The sequence below is a fragment of the Panthera leo genome, chromosome D2 (genome assembly GCF_018350215.1).
Source record: "Panthera leo isolate Ple1 chromosome D2, P.leo_Ple1_pat1.1, whole genome shotgun sequence".
NCBI lineage: Eukaryota > Metazoa > Chordata > Mammalia > Carnivora > Felidae > Panthera > Panthera leo.
In genome coordinates, this window is record NC_056689.1 from 20,543,762 (window position 1) to 20,561,754 (window position 17,993).

General features: G+C 38.1%; 1 protein-coding gene across 4 annotated transcripts in view; it reads right to left on the minus strand.

Moving 5' to 3' along the window:
• Positions 1 to 17,993, minus strand: part of FAM13C (family with sequence similarity 13 member C) — a 226,821-nt gene that overhangs the window by 62,728 nt on the left and 146,100 nt on the right. For all 4 annotated transcript variants that reach the window (XM_042908490.1, XM_042908493.1, XM_042908491.1 and 1 more), the window contains 3 exons: positions 9,293 to 9,374; positions 7,442 to 7,653; positions 1,387 to 1,482 (listed from right to left, as the gene is read on the minus strand). In XM_042908490.1, the coding sequence (XP_042764424.1) occupies positions 1,387 to 1,482; positions 7,442 to 7,653; positions 9,293 to 9,374 (390 nt within the window). The remainder of the gene's footprint in view (positions 1 to 1,386; positions 1,483 to 7,441; positions 7,654 to 9,292; positions 9,375 to 17,993) is intronic.

Here is a 17,993-nt window from a genome sequence, read left to right on the forward strand (position 1 = left end):
CCCAGAAGGAAACAAACAAGAGTGACTCTTCCTCAGTTGTATCAAAAAACTTACAGAAGTTAATGATCAAAGAAGCACCCCATCCCCACCCACTGCTGGGCTAAAATGCTCAGCAAGTTCGTCTTTTTGCTGGACCAAAGAAGGCACAGAATCTAGGATATGGTCCCATTCTTGGCTGCACTGCCTACTAGTTCCTCCCTTTCACTCAGACCTGGACCCCAGCTTCACAACAGTTACATGGGTTAGGATGAAATGGACTTCAGACACCTTTTGTTATTCAGAAATACCCCAAATCAGATCCTGGTGTGGGCCACATTCAGATATAGAGGATAGTCAGAAAATTGACAAATTCAGGGAAGAGCTCTATGAAGGCCAAAGCAAAATGGAGTTCTGCTAATACTTACCACAACCAAAAGAATTTTTTGCAAGGAAATCTGAAAATCATACCCCATTTTAAACCATGCTTCTTTAATAGGAACATTTTAGAGATTATGAATCACTGTTGTGTTTGTCTTGAAAATTGTGAAATTATAAATGTAGTCCAGTATACTTAAATGTATATTTGTTAATGTTTATTCCTTTTTATACTGATATCTTGAGCAAGTGACTGTTTTAATATTAATGGAGTAGGATTTGTGGTGCCTTTCTAGTTCTGTATTCCCATAATTCATTCTTTATTAAAAACAGTCTAGCTCAATTTTAGTAGCCATGTTTTCTATTGAAATAAATCTTATGTCTTATTCAGTGATGGTCAAATGGTACCAAAAACAAATGTTGCATTTGTATCAAGGAACATGTAGTCAATTTTCTTATTAAAGAAGAAAAATTAACACACGGAATAGAAAGACTCTGTGTGGTTTAGCTGTGTTGTAAATTAGATGATGAAATTGAAATTCATCAGTTGTTCTCCTCATCCAAGAAATTAAAGCAAATATTAAAACTGGCTTCAAAAATGCAATTGCTGGGCACCTGGGTGGCTCAGTTGATTAAGTGTCTAACTCTTGATTTCAACTCAGTTCATGTTCTCATGTTTTGTGAGTTTGAGCCCCACATTGGACTCTATGCTTACAGTGCAGAGCCTACTTGGGATTCTCTCTCTTCCCCTCTCTTACCACCCCTCCCATGTGTGCTCTCTCACAAAATAAACTAAAAAATGCAGTTGCTATATATTCCTGTTTCATAATAGTTTTAATTATCATCCACCTGTTAAGTATGATATTTGGCTCAAAGGAGACCACATTTCTACTGTGTGAAATAACAACTGACCTTTTTAGCAGCATATACTGCCAAAAAGGCTTCTTTATAACTGTCATAGTGCTGCCTCCCTACTTAAACAATACCAAGCACAAGTACAGGTTTCTAGTTAATGCAAGCATCCTGACTTACAATTGTTGGAATAAGGGAAGGTGTTGACAAGATTTGCTTGATAATTCTGTATCGGTCATAAAGAGGCTTTATGAGGTTCTTGTCTTGCTTAGCTACCTGAAAAACATGAAATTAATTATTGTTCCTTTCTCAGGCAAGAATGAAAGCATGTCAGTATTTTTAGCAGGCAAAAAAAAAAAAAAAAAAAAAACAACAGTTTTGAAGCCTCAAAGTAAGGGATTAATAATACTATAATGCAACAGTAATTAGAAAAAGGGAAGACAATTATAAGATACTGTTTAAAGCACATGCCAATTTTCTTCCAGCAAAAGTTTCTTAAAGGATAGGTCCAAGTTTAGAAAGATGTTTTTAAAGCTTCTGAAGGAATCCTAAATATGTAATGGTAAGAAGCCTGTCATTTTACTTCTTCATTCTTAAAAAACAATATGTAGACCTATTGATTTTTCTTCTGAAACATGTATTTTATATGGATCTTCATGATTATATTCACAAACACAAACTTTGTACGGGTCTTCATCACAAGCTTGGAGTATATACTAGGTTACTGGCTAGCTCTGCCACAAACTATTTTTGATATGACAATTAACTTATTTGAATCCTTATCTTACCTGTACAATAAGGAGGTTGGAATTACAAAGTTCCTTCCAACTGAAAGATTTCATAAACTCTTGGTCCAAATATGTATTCTCCTAAGCACTATTTTTAACAGGTCACACTGCGCATAAAAATTTAAATAGCTTCCTATTTATCTATCAATCCTCTATTTACCTACCCACCACCACTATAATCCTTCTCTCCATCCAAAGTGACCATCCAAAATGACCAAACCTCTGCTTGCCTTGGTTTTCCTCCCTTCTAATTTGCTATATGTTTACTACACACAATTTTTTCACTCTGGTCAGATGGTTCTCACTAAGCGACTAGCAGGAAGGAAACAGGAGAAATAGCACAGAGCAAATTACCCAGGTATCTTTTGTCAAAGTACACATACCCAAGGTGCTCTCTGGATCTCTGCCTTCCAGATCCCACAAAGGGATCCTGAAGGAAAAGAACATGACTTAAGTATGTGTATTTTTCAAACTTCCTAGTTATTCACATGTTACCCTACCCCTGTCCCAGTTGAGAACCGTTCTGGCCCACATTTAGCTCCCTTTTCTCTGAACTTTTCTATCTGATTATCTGGGCCTTAACTATGTACTGTGTTTCAGATTTGTCTGCCCAAATGAGTTAGAAGTTTCTTGAGGACAAAAATTATATCAGATATTTTAAAAAATTCTCACAGTACTCAACACATCCCCATTCCCTGCTATAAATATATCAACTCAGGTTTAAAAACAAAAGTACCCTAATTTTTAACAATCTTCATACAAATTCCATAGGCTATAACCTAAGAACTTTCATTTTCAGTAGAAAGATAGATCACCTCTCTCTGTAGAAGCCATTTAAGTATTGGTTAAGTAACCACAAGACCCTTTCGTTTTCCAGCCTAATAATTTCTTAAATATTTTCTTAGTCATGATACATCTTGCCATGAAAAAAACAAACCTTTTATCTATCTTATGGGGTTTTAATAGGTAATAAAGAAAAAAATCTCAATCCAAGTTCAGAAAACATGAACAATGTTTTTTATTCAGTATCTCATTGGGACTTATATTTCATAGAAAGCAACTTCAGAAAAATGATGCATTTAACTATTATTAGCATCTCTGTACAGCAGTTTGATTTTTGTAATTTTATTTATTTTTACTAAATTCTTTGGATTCTAGAAAAGCTAAATTTTGTCCTAAAAGAGGAAAATAGTGACCAAAGAGCAGCTTAGGATGATAAATGCCATTATAGAAGAATATCATCCAAAGATGCCAGATGAAAATCAGGGTCCATGTACAATGTATGCACTCATCTTTCACTCTGATTAGTTGATTTTACTCTTAGAATAATTACCAAAGCAATCCCTTGTATATGCTTTATATAGAAACTCCAAAAGTACACATAAAACATTAGCCGCAAACATTACCTGCTTGGGGATGGGAGACCTCTAGAGCTAGCAGATGGAGTGGCAAAGAATCTATTTAATGTGTGGCCATTTGTATTTTCTTTTGAACTATGTGAGATAGTATTACCAATTTTAAAAATTGTTTTATTATTTAAAATGACAAGTAGGCAAAATAACTTGATGGGATCTTACTTTTTTGTGCCCTTTACTTTTAAGTTGCCCTCTCTGCAAGGTATAACAACCAGTGGGTATAACAACCTACTAATCACTATATTTTCATTTTATTTTTTAAAATAAAATGAGTTATATATATTTTTAAAAACCTGCTTTCCTCCTCAAAGATGGTGCAGTTAGTGAAGGGCCAGAAGTAACTGCCATTACTCATCCAGTTAGTAAGTTGTGCCATGCACCTGATACCACCTACAGTTCTGGGAAAGGGCAATAAAATGGGTATAACATGCCAGCACCAATTCAGGATTTTTACAAGAAATGGACATAAATAGGCACCACAGTCAGATCTCAGGGATGACTCATTCACTTACAGTGCTCAATTTGTGCCATGCACCTGATACCACCCTACAGTTCTGAGAAAGGGCAATAAAATGGGTATGATGTGCCAGCACCAATTCAAGATTCTCACAAGAAATGGACATAAATAGGCACCACAGTCATACTTAAGGGATGATTCATCACTTACAGTGCTCAATGAATAGATACCCTGTGACCCAGAAGTTATTACCTCCAAAAATCATCTATAAATAAAAGAGGAAGAAAATTACCCTATAGCAGTATCTGAACTGACAAGGCAATGCTGTGGAATTTATCAGCTTTAGTATGGACTCTGACTAAACACCAAATGTAAAAATTTCATAAAGTTCTCTCTAGAAAAGAAATAATTCTTCATCTTGGAAATTTTAATATTTACAGTATTTTCAACAGTAAAGCAAGGACCCCAGATGAAAATAATCTGTCAATTTGAGTGTAAAGAAATAGAACCTAATCAGATAATCTCAAGTGCTAATGAGTTCACTGAGGATCCAGGAATAATATAGCTACTGTGGAAATTTGCAATCCTCCCTTGGCTGCTTCTGTGGTTTTTGGACTCTCCTGTAGGAACCACCTGATAGCTGACTAGCCACTATCAGGTTTGCTATTTTAACTCCCCCCCCTCCCCCAGGAACAATACTACAGCTTTAGATATTGAGAGCTACATATTCCACTACAGATGCTTTCTATTTAAAGGGCCTCACTTTAGCTTACTGCAGAGATGCTAGCTTTATCTGAAGGGGCTTCTGACACTTATTATACAGTTTAACAGATACTTCATTTAAAATAATAGAAATAAATTGCCATTTAAGCAAAGATAACTTCCAAACAACTCAAATATGTTTCTCTGATCTTTAGACTCTCTGTGCATGTGCCTATTAGACTTAGATGTCTCAGTAGGGTGACCAACCATCCCCATTTTTCCAGGATGGGGCATTTTGAAAGACGTGAAATTTTTAGCATCCAGGAAAATCCAAGGAAACCAGGGATGGTTGGTCACTGTATTCCTCAAAAATATTAAAGTGAACGTGTTAAAAACAGAACCTCTTAATTTTTCACTCTCATCCTGAATCTGTTCCTTCTGTAGTTTTCCCTATCTCAGTAAATGGACCTGTCACCATCTTGGATTCTTCCTTTCCTTCCCTCCTACCATCCAATGATTCAGCACATCCTTTTGATTATACATCCAAAATATACTTTGAGTATGTCTATTTCTTTCCGTCCCCAAGGCTTTCATGCTAGTCCAAACCACCCATTTCATCTTTCTCTATCCAGAATTTTCCCCTGTGATTTGTTCTCCATGCAGCAATCACAAAGATCTTTTAGGGGCACCTGGGTGGCTCAGTCCGTTAAGTGTTCAACTTCAGCTCAGGTCATGATCTCACAGTTCATGAGTTCAAGCCCCCCGTCGGGTTCTGTGCTGATAGCTGAGACTGGAGCCTGCTTCAGATTCTGTCACACACACACACACACACACACACACACACACACACACCCCTCTCTCTGCCCTTCTCCTGCTCTCTCTCTCTCTCTCTAAGAATAAATATTTTTAAAAATTTCAGAAGTATCTTTTAAATGTAAATCACACCATGTCACTTTCCTGCTTTCAACGACTCAACAGTTTTCCAATACTTTAGGTAGTAACTTAAAAGGTACTATGTCAGGGGCCCCAGCCTGACTTTCTGACATCTCTTGCCATCCTGTGCTCTAGCCCTCAGACCCAAGAATTCTAAGTACACACAATCTCTTCCCTCAAGGCCTTCATATTGGCAGTTCCATCTGCCTAAAATGATTTTTGCTGCTCTCTTGGCCTGCTGATTCTTCATTAAATGTCACCTATTGGCCTTCCTAGTCACATTATATAAAGTAGAAAGCATACCCATTATTTTCTATACTATCTAATTCTTTGCACACTACTTATCAAAATCTTTAATAATTTTACTTATTGAGCTGTTTATTTGTTGTTGTATCCCAATTTTCAGAATTACATGAGTTTCATGAGGGCAGTAACCCTCATAGCTTCTCTATCTTATTATATCCAATATGTATCATACCTCACAACACATTGTTGTGCCTATTATGGCACTCAAATATTTTTTCAAATTAATGATTGCCCACCAGTCACCAGGCATCTTTCCTTATTGTCACAATAATTACGTAAGTAGGTATTATCTGTATTTTATAGATGAGTAAATTGAATCTCAGAGAACTAATTCACTTACTAAGTATACATAGCTAGAAAGTGGCTTATTGAAGCATTGAGTCCTGATCTAAGTCTACTCTACCAATCCTAACTCATCCCTCACTGCCCTAATCAAGTAGAACATAGAATTAGGTGTGTGTGTGTGTGTGTGTGTGTGTTACCCACTTATCCGCTGGCTATCATAAAAATCCAGAATCTTTGGTGGGGTGGAATGAGTTGGCCAAGTGGATAAAAACCTATTCACTTCTTACAACATAGAATTGTTTTTTTTTAATCTAAAAGTATTTCATAAAAATAGAGGTGGCCAAGGGCCCATTTCTGCTTGTACATCACAAGTCTCCATGTAAAGAACAAGTCCAGGGGCATATGGTGAGCCTTTTGGGATTTGGCATATGTTGTCACCTATGATTAAGACCATATAATGTGCAATAGAACAGGTAAAGTCACCATTCTTATCAATAATACTTGATTCCAAAGTTAAATATGTTAGTTCGTTCATTCATCTGTCCATTCATTCAGCAAACATTTATTCAATACCTACTATGTACAGACACTGTAGGATCATGAGCTACAAATAGCTATTCTACTCAAGAGGTCTAAAGTATAAAATGAGAGATAGAAAATGTCATACAGCATAGTTAGGGCTATGATATGCAAGCTACAACTCTTACTCAAGAAATTAAAGGCAATCATACCACTTTTAGAGTTGATACAGAAAGGACTACAAGGAAGGTTCCTGGTCATAAATGAAATGTAAGCATAGATGTGCAGGATGAGAAGATGTGCAGGATGTGAAATCTTTCACAAAGATTTCAAAACTAAGATGTCTAAAGACTTCAGTCTAAAGACTAAAACTGAGGTCTTTAGACATCTTTTTACCTAACACTCTCTTAAAAAGCCTACCTATCTATCTTATAAGATACTAAACCATTTTCCTTACTATGTATACCTCATCCCAGCTGCATTATTTTTTAAATAAAATATATGGTAAAATGGGATTGTAATACTAGTCTTGGGTTAATTTGCTAATTTATTGGGGGAATAATGGAGAAAGTAGATATGATACACCCTAATATCTTTGCTATTTGCTTCCTACCAGCATGCAATAGTATAACTTCCAGAATAACATTCTGGAATTAAGTGGCAACACCTATAGGTCATGGTCAATAACTTGCTAGGTCACCTGACTGAAATTCAGAACCACTCTCCTAAAGATGTTTATGTAGTGCCAAGTGCTCGTACAAATTGGTCAAAACCATAATCTCTCTGGAATCCTATTGAATGTTGGGACCTGTGAGGATATGGTGAGGTACCTTAGAATCCTCCTGAGCAGGAAGTTGCTCTGTCTTCTCCTTTAGGCATGTCAGCACAGTATCAGGAGTGTCCTCTCCAGAGGAGCTTGGCTCAGGGCCCACAGCTTCTGGCTTCCCATTCTCTCTGGGGACTGCAGGTTGCTCACAGGACAGGTTTCTAGGTAGGTCTTTGGGAGCACTCCCTTGTTCTTCTGACAATTTCAGCTTTAGTTCTAAGAGAAATGCCATGAGTTACCATGAGCAAGGAGGACTCACTGGGCTTAAAAGCAGAGAGCCTTTCAGAAATTCCCACCACTGATGTGAAGTCAGTGGAAATGGACACTATTGCTGATAGCTTTCCACAGGGCAAGGGCAGCCTTAATAACTAGAACAAACAGCATATCTCCTACTCAGGTGTGAAAACAAAGGGCTCTAGAGACTGGGATCTTATGGAAGTTGAGGGTTATGTGTAGAAGTAAGTCAGTGGTTTAAATTTCAGAGGATGAGATCTAGAGGAAGATGGTACCAGGCCCTCAAATATTTCATCCAATACCTACCACAACACCTGGAATTCTGTACTCACTGGTTCATTTACTTGAGTTTTGAAAGTTTTGTGTCATTAAGAGCCCCTGTGTAAATGCAAGCACTTCTGTAAGGCTTTACACATGCAGACATCTGAGGAAATACAGGAGGGATAGGATATGAGAGATGGGAGTGCAGTCCCAACTTGACAATTTTGTCTAATGTCATCTTTTAAAATCCAGGATTCACCATTATTGCAATGTGTTTTTATATAAACCTAAATAACAAAGTAAAAAAGCAACTTGGGAATTATCATGGAATTAAATTTCAGAATATGCTAAAGGTGGCCACTTATATTGATTTCTCAATTACAGAGCTCATTTTCTTTGTTTGGTGTTTGTTTTTTAGTTATACTCTGGTGTGATGTTTAAACATTGCATATTTTATAAACCTGCAACATCATTACAGTTTAATACCACTGAATTCAGATTCCCTTCCAGTTCCTTATCACCTTTGGAAAATTTACAAATTTGGAAAAATTTCCACATCTAAGTATTGAAATAAGAATGTGGAAAGAGAAGGAAAATTAATTTTTTTATAATTTTTTAAAGTTTATTTTGAGAGAGAGAGAGAGAGAGAGAGAGAGAGAGAGAGAGAGAGAGAATCCCAAGCAGGCTCTGCATTGTCAGCACAGAACTGGATGTGGGGTTCAGACTCATGAAATGTGATATCATGACCTGAGCCAAAGTCAGATGCTTAACCGACTGAGCCAGCCACCCAGGCACCCCAGAGGAGGCAAATAAATTTTTATTGGTAAATACCATAGTCCTTTTAAATGGATTTTAGAGTTAATTAACACTCATATCATCATCATAATCTCCAGAGAAAGAAGAATGAAGAACACTGGATTAGGAGGTAAGAGCACTGAGTTTTATATCTAGCGCACTACCTCCCAGCTACATAAATTGTCTCTATCTCTGGACATAAATGTCTTCATATGTACAATGCGTTATGCGGAGTAAATGATTGTTCAGGCCTTTTTCTAACATCCAAGAATCCAGTAACCTAGGGGGAAGTTAATACTCCACGTGTTGAAATGTTCCTGGCACTGAAGTGAATCATTTCTCTTTGGAGTCTGGAGTTCTTCAATCTCTTTGTAAGGAGAATTATTAGATGGGGCCAAATAATGAAAGGGACCCAGGACCATTTATTTCAAAATGGAGCCTCCAATCTACGTGAGAGATGAGGTTAAAGAGGGCACAGGTGGAAAAGAATAAAAAATACCTTGGAGCAAATTATCTATTTTAACTGCTTCCTTTATGGAAAAAGAGACTCTTGGCTGGAACTTACCTTTAAGTTGTTTACGACCTTTAGCCAAATCATTCATCCATTTCAGGACTTCAGGATTAGAAGTCTTGTCACCATGTGAAGGCTACAAAGGAGGAGAAAGTGTGGGTGGAAGGGAGGGAGGGAGGGAAAGAAAGGTAAGAAAGGAAAATCAAAATTTTTAGACAGCCAAGACACACAGAGATGGTTCAGAAACATAAATCTGGGAGAGAAATTCATGTATGACAACTTCCAGATGATAGAGTTAGTTCTGAAAAACAAAGCAAACATTCTTGAACTCCTCCACACTTTTGTCCTTTCCATGGGCATTGTTCCTAAACATGCCTGGTCACTCATCACTTTTCATATAGCCTGTCCATGCCAGTGTCCCCTACAGTCTGACCATCAATCACCCTGTGGTCCACTCACACCCCACATGTGGTTGCTAGGCCATTCTTCATATCAGCGCAAATGACTGCACTGATACAAACCAGTGCTTACTCCCTTGCCTGTACTTACAAACAAGGTTTATGACCACAACTTGTCTGGTTTATACTAACAAACTCGAAGATTTCCTATCAGTCATTTCCACCAAGCTCAAGAAAGGAGACCCCAGGATGTCTAACACCCGACAATAGTCTGGGAAATCAGTACTTCAGGGGGATACCCAGATTTCTAATCATCTCACTGTTTATACACTCAATATCCTACTAGGCTAGCACTAAAGTCAAACTTAATTATATGTGTCTGACCTTGGTCAAATTACTTAGCCTCAGTTTCATCTGCCAAATGAGGATTACACCAACATCTGCCTCATAGGGTTGCTGTGAGGGATAAATTAGTTGATGTATGTAAAACAGTGAAAGTAGTTACTGGAATATGCTATACCCTACAGGTGTGTTAGCTATAATTACAAATGTTATTATTATTATTATTACTGGTGGTGACAATAGTAATAGTGTTACTATCAGACTTTCATGGGAATTCTGGATATGTTTTCACCAACAAACATACATGTAGGGGTATGTATCTCTTGCCAAGTAGCTAATCAAAGTTGGATGTGGCAATAAAAATTATTTTTGATTTTGGAAGGAAATGATTCTGTTAATACAAATCATTCACTTTGATTTCTGGGTTTCTTCTCAGAGCATGAAAGTGGATTTTCTACAGGAGAGAAACTAGGAAAGAAAGATAGACATACTTAGTCTCCATCCCCATAGATCAGTGAGATCATTCTTAAACAAATCAGAGCCACCTGATAACTTCAATGCAGACTCAAGAAAATTAATGGTTACTTTAAATTGAATATATACAAGACTATATAGGAATGTTTACAATGACTTGATCATAATTATAATATTGCTAGAAATATGTACATTGATAAGTAAATATGTACATTGGCTAAGTCTAGGGGCTGTGCCATATTTTTTTTAAAGCATCCACTAAGTCTGTATAACGTTAGCAAGTTTCTGGTGAGAGAAAGGCATCGGGAGAGAAATGTGTCTCTCCTAGGTTCAAAGGAAAAAACAGTGCTTGTTTTGACATAGTCATCAAATGTACATGGGAAAATAAATATATTAATAGTGAAACACAAGGTACAGTTCTGTCACTTCTAGAGTGATGTAAAAACCACATATGTCTGAATCAAGATGGAAACGATTGAAGGAAAACAACAGTGTTTTTTTCCTACGGGAGCTCAGATGGGATAGCATAGATGCTTTCTATGAGTGAAGGCCTGGTTTCAGTACCTTGGACAGTGACACAAGGACACACCTCCCAAACAGCTTAGCCTGGTGCTACCCATGATGTGCTAGGATGATGCACTGTACCTCTTCCCTGATACACAGATTAGTATGCTGGCTTTGGGTAACAGCCTGGTTATATGGACAGCCAATGTTTTACATTTAGTTTCACAAAATCCTCACAGAGTTCTACCCTCTGATCTGTAAACACATCTTATTCACCTGGAAAACATCTTTGTCACTGGATATGCTCTACACAGTTACCACCTTTCAAGTTAGTTAATTCGAGTTAGTTAACATATAGTGTAGACTTGACTTCAGGAATAGAACCCAGTGGCTCATCTCTTACATATGACACCCAGTGCTCACCCCAAAAAGTGCCCTCCTTAATGCCCATCACCCATTTAACACACTCCCTGGCCCCAATCATCTTTTGAAGTAATGTTAAGAACAAAAGCCTAAAACCCTAGAAACAAGGACTACTAAAGAAATGAGCTCTCACTACTGCAAACAGGACGTAGGAAAAATTTAAGGCTGATTTTTTCTTCTGACAAAATATTTTAAAGCCTGGAATCATTTTCTGAAATGATTTTTTTTTATTTCTTTACTCCTGGGGGAGCTTTCAAAAGAGGTTAAATCAAGCTCACAAGGACGGCAGCTTTAAAATCGCATGGAAAGTTTTCATTAACAAGCTGTGGATCTTCAAGCCTTCTAACTTATAAATTGAAATACTTCAGTTTAATAGACCCCAAGAGGCTATAAGCCCAGAAATTACAGTGTATATTTTGTTCAATGCAACTAAAATGGGATCTCCAAGGCACATGACTGAGGGTATCACTGGACCAAATCTGTGCTCTATCAAACACAGTTCAAAAGACACTTTGGAAAGAGATCTGATTAGGAATAAAAAGACCTGAGTTTCCTGGCTAGGTCAATTCTTTGCTGGGTGATCCTGGGGAAGTTACTTCCCTTCTCTGAGCCTGTTCCTTCAAAGGTCAAATGAGAAATAAGACTGGCTGATCCCTTCTAATTCTAACATTCTCTAATTTCACAAATAGTGAACATCTGGCTGAAATAGCCTTTTCTAAGTCCATGAGTCTAATGATAGTTAAATGTGAAATTAATTGTAGAAATAAACAGGGTTTGGATAGGAATATAAAATGGTCACATTCAACATAGAAGGAAAGATGCATGTTGTACCAGGGCATCAGACTAACATGGAGGCGGAGCAAGAGCTCAGACTAAAATATTAGCTGTGGGTGCTATTAATTCCACAGTACGCATGACAGGAAGGAAAGCCTTACACACAGCAACCAAATAAAGCCCAATGACATGTCAAACCTCTAACCACAGCCTGGCACCTTGACAGGAAGGGTGAGGGGAAGCTCTGTTCCCTGAGACATCAAAGGTTCTGATTACATCAGAGACTTTTGTACACACTGAAGCAGTGGTGACCATGACGCCCTCCTCTACTATTCCCAAATGCATTCATCCGCATTTGTGATGTTGAAGTGTGTTGTGTGAGCATGTGCCTGCACCAGCTCTAAAACTTCTCTAGCCAAAAACAGGAGGTGCCAGGAGAAATTCTATTAAAATAGGCAGCCTGCTGGGTGGCTCTTACAATAGAAAGAAGTAATCCAGAGTCCTGTGGCTGCAGGCTGAAAAATTTAGTGAAGAATTAATGTGTCAAATGCTTCTCCCTCTTTGGACAAGGCAGGGACTGTCAGGGGATAGCCTGGTCGAATATCACTAAAATAGATTAAAAATGTAATAATATCTAGGACCACTTACTTCCCTTGTGTGAAACACTGTGATAAGCATTATATTACAGTATAATATTCACTCATCTAATACAAACTTAAGAAGTCACTACTAATATTAACTCTACTGCACAGATGGATAAACGGAGACTCAGAAAGATAAAATAACAAGTCCAAAGTCACAGAGTTCCTAACTGGCTGTGCCAGATTCAAATCCAGATCAGTCTGATTTAAGAATTTCCAGGTGTATGGCAGGCTGACAGCCTGGACACAGACACAGTGTAGAAGTGGGGAATGGACAGAAGAAGACTGAGACAAAGGAGGGATCCTTGATTGCTTGTTGGGTAGGTGAGAACACAAAGTTCCTGTGCCTGAAACTAGGAAGCTGGGTGATGCCATTTTCACCTCTCCTGCACGTTCACCTACATGCACATGCACACATATACCACAACAATCCATCCTAGTAAGCTAAGCACTGCCACCTAGTGGAGAACAGAGCCATTACACCAAGCCACGCCCAACTCCGCCCTCCAAGCACATGCCCTAGAGAACCACAAGTTTCTCCATTTTCTTAGTGTACAGACTATAGAGTGCTTCATTGTTTGAGTTCTAGGGGAAACTGGATGTAACTTCATTCGAGTTTCACTCTGTTTGCTGGTTCATCTATTTTTTTTTATTTCTTTTATTTTCTTTTTCTCCTTTCATTTATTTTTCTTGGTTACAGAAAAAGAAAATTTTATTTTTTTCTTTTTATTTTATTTTTTAAAAATTTTTAACATTTATTTATTTTTGAGAGACAGAGAGAGACAGAGTGTGAGTTGGGGAGGGGCAGAGAGAAAAGGAGACACATAATCTGAAGCAGACTCCAGGCTCTGAGCTGTCAGCACAGAGCCCAACTTGGGGCTCAGACTCACAGACTGCAAGATCATGACCTGAGCTGAAGTTGGATGCTTAACCCACTGAGCCACCCAGGCGCCCATAGTTTCCTTTAAAATTTTTTTTTAATTCTTTTTACTATGTTTTTTATTTTTTTCTAAGTATTTTATTCTATTTCACTTTCTTCATTACATTTTATTCTATTTTATTCTATACATATTTTTAATTTTTAAACTTTCTTACTTTTTTTCTTTTTCTTTCTTTTTCTTTTCTTTCCCTTTTTTTCTCTATTCTATCAAGTTTCAACAACCAGACCAAAACTCACCTAGACAGAGGATCTAGCTTCTTTTATTTGATTTTCTGTGTTGTTTTTAATTTTTTTTACTTTTTATTTTATTTAAGTTATCCTTTTTCTTCCTCCAAAATGGCAAAATGAAGGAATTCACCCCAAAAGAAAGAACACAAAGAAATGACAGCCAGGGGCTTAATCAACACAGATATAAGCAAGATGTCTGAACTGGAATTTAGAGTCACAATAATAAGAATATTAGCTGGAGTTGAAAAAAGCATAGAATCTCTTTCTGAATAGATAAAAGAAGTAAAATCTAGTCAGTATGAAACTTAAAATGCTATAACCAAGAGGAAATATTGAATGGATGCAACAGTGGCAAGGATGGATGAAGAGAGCAGCAAATCAGTGATAAGAGAAGACAAATTATGGAGAATAATGAATCAGAAAAAAAGAGAGTAACTAAGGTAAAAGAGCATGGTACAAGAATTAGATAACTCAGTGACTTATTAAGAAGGAATAACATCTGAATCATAGGAGTCCAAGAAGATGAAGAGAGAGAAAAAGGGGTAGAAGGTTTATGTCAGCAAATTATTCTGGAAAATTTTCCTACTCTGGGGAAAGACATAGATATCAAAATCCAGGAAGCACAGAGAACTCCCAATAGATTCAACAAAAACTGACCATCAACAAGGCATATCATAGTCAAATTCACAAAATACACAAACAAGGAAAGAATTATGAAAGCAGCAATGGGGAAAAAAAAGTCCTTACCCTATAAGGGAAGACAGAACAGGGTTGCAGCAGACCTATCCACAGGAACCTGGCAGGCCAAAAAGAAGTGGCAGGATATATTCAACGCGCGGGATTGGAAAAATATGCAGCTAAGAACTCTTTATCCAGCAAGGCTGTCGTTCAAAACTGAAGGAGAGATAAAGAGATTCCTGACAAACAAAAACTAAAGGAGTTCATGACCACGAAACCATTCCTGCAAGAAATTTGAAGGGGGACTCTCTGAGTGGAGAAAAGAAGAAACAAAACAAAAAAGACCAAAGGCAACAAAGACTAGAAAGGACCAGAGAACACCACCAGAAACTCCAACTCTATAGGCAACACATTGGCACTATATTCATATCTTTCAGTACTTACTCTAAATGTTAATGGACTAAATGCTCCAATCAAAAGACGTAGGGTAACAGAATGGATAAGAAAACAAGATTGATCTATATGCTGTTTACAAGAGACCCACTTTAGACCTAAAGACACCTTCAGATTGAAAGTCAGGGGATGGAGAAACATCTACCATGCTAATGGTCACCAAAAGAAAGCTGGAGCAGCCATAATTATATCAGACAATCTAGATTTTAGAATAAAGGATGTAACAAGAGATGAATAGGGCATTATATCATAATTAAGGGGTCTATCCATAAAGAAGATCTAACAATTGTAAACTTTTATGCCCCAACGTGGAGGTTCTCAAATATATATCAATTAATCACAAACATAAAGAAACTCATTGATAATAATACCATAATATTAGGGGATTTCACCACCCCACTTACAGCAATGGACAGATCATCTAAGCATAAAATCAACAAGGAAACAATGGCTTTAACTGACACACTGGACTGGATGGTTAACAGATATATTCAGAACATTTCATTCTAAAGCAGCAGAATGCACATTTTTTCTCAACTGCACATAGAACATTCTCCAGAATAGATCACATACTGGGACGCATATCAGCCTTCAACAAGTACAAACAGATTGAGATGACACTGAATATTTTCATACCACAATGCTATGAAACTCAAAATCAACCACAAGAAAAAATTTGGAAAGACAATGAATACTTGGAGATGAAAGAACATTCTACTAAAGAATTAATGAGTTAACTAAGAAGTTAAAGAGGAAATTAAGAAGTAAATGGAAACCAATGAAAATGATAACATGACAGCCCAAAACCTCTGGGATGCAGGAAAGACAGTCATAAGAGGGAAGTATATAACAATCCAGGCCTTCCTAATGAAGAAAGAAAGTCTCAGGTACACAACCTAACCATACACCTTAAAGAGCTTGAAAAATAACAGCAAATAAAGCCCAAATCCAGCAGAAGACAGGAAATAATAAAGATTAGAGCATAAATCAGTGCTATCAAAATTAAAATAATAATAATAATAATAATAATAATAATAATAATAATAATAATAAAGGAGTAGAACAGATCAATGAAACCAGGAGCTGGTTCTTTCAAAGAATTAACAAAATTGAAAACCCCTAGTCAGATTGATCAAAAAGAAAAAAAAAAAAAGGACCCAAAATAAATAAAATCAAGAATGAAAGAGGAGAGATCATAACCACCACTGCATAAAAACAAATAATAAGAGAATATTATGAGAAATTATGTCAACAAATAGGGCAATCTGGAAGAAATGGACAAATTCCTAGAAACATATATTACCAAAACTGAAACATGAAGAAACAGAAAATGTGAACAGACCCATAACCAGTAAAGAAATTTAATTAGTCATCAAAATCTCCCAACAAACAACAAACAAGGGTCCAGGGCCAGATGGCTTTCCAGAGGAATTGTACCAAACTTTTAAAGAAGAGTTAATAGGGGAAAATGACAGTGTAGGAGGACGCTGGGCTCACCACGTCCTGCGGATCACTTAGATTCCGCCCACACCTGCCTAAATAACCCAGAAAATCACCAGAAGACTAGCAGAATGGATTCTCCAGAGCCAAGCATATACGGTCCACGGAAGAGGGTAGGAAGGGTGGAGAGGCGGTGCGCGCTACACGGACTGGAGGGAGGGAGTCGGGATGGAGGGGCAGTCCGCTGGCAAAGCAGAGGCCCCAAGTCTGGCTTGCAAAAATGGAGGGGGCGGACGGAGTGTGTTCTGACAGCAAGTGGGACTTAACATCTGGAATGTTATAAGTTAACAGATCTGCTCATGAACGGGAGGGCTGAAGGACAACGGGAGGGAGAGTTGTTGAGCCACAGACAACAGAGCGCAGCTTGGCGGGGAACAAAGGTGCTCACCAGCGCTATCTCCCTCATCCATCCCCCAGCCCAAATCCCAAAGGGAACCAGTTCCTGTCAGGGAACTTGCTTGCACCTCGAAAACACCCAATGCTGTGCTTCTGCGGATCCATCCCTCTGGCGGGTCTGACTCCCTCCCGGTGCCACAGGGCCCCTCCCGACCAGATCACCAAGGAAAAGCAAACTGAGCCTGCCCCTCCTGCCCCTGTGCACCTTGCCGATCCACCCCAGCTAATACGCCAGATTCCCAGCACCACAAGCCTGGCAGTGTGCAAGTAGCCCAGATGGGCCACGCCACCCCACAGTGAATCCCGCCCCTACAAGAGGGAAAGAGAAGGTAGGCACCAGTCTGACTGTGGCCCCAGCGGTGAGCTGGGAGCAGACATCAGGTCTGACTGCAGCCCCGCCCACCAACGCGAGTTATTCAAGACAGCACAGGGGAAGTGCCCTGCCGTTCCACACCACTCCAGGGACTATCCAAAATGACCAAACAGAAGAATTCCCCTTAAAAAAACCTCCAGCAAATAACGACAGCTAACGAACTGATCAAAAACGATTTAAACAATATAAACAGAAAGTGAAGTTAGAATAATAGTCATAAAATTAATTGCTGGGCTTGAAAACAGTATAAAGGACAGCGGAGAATCTATTGCTACAGAGATCAAGGGACTAAGAAACAGCCACAAGGAGCTGAAAAGCGCTTTAAAAGAAATGCAAAATAAAATGGAAACGACGACAGCTCGGATTGAAGAGGCAGAGGAGAGAATAGGTGAACTAGAAGATAAAATTATGGAAAAAGAAGAAGCTGAGAAAAAGAGAGATAAAATAATCCAAGAGTATGAGGGGAAAATTAGAAAACTAAGTGATGCACTAAGAGAAATAATCTACCCATAATTGGTATTCCAGAGGAGGAAGAGAGAGGGAAAGGTGCTGAAGGTGTACTTGAAGAAATCATAGCTGAGAACTTCCCTGAACTGGGGAAGGAAAAAGGCATTGAAATCCAAGAGGCACA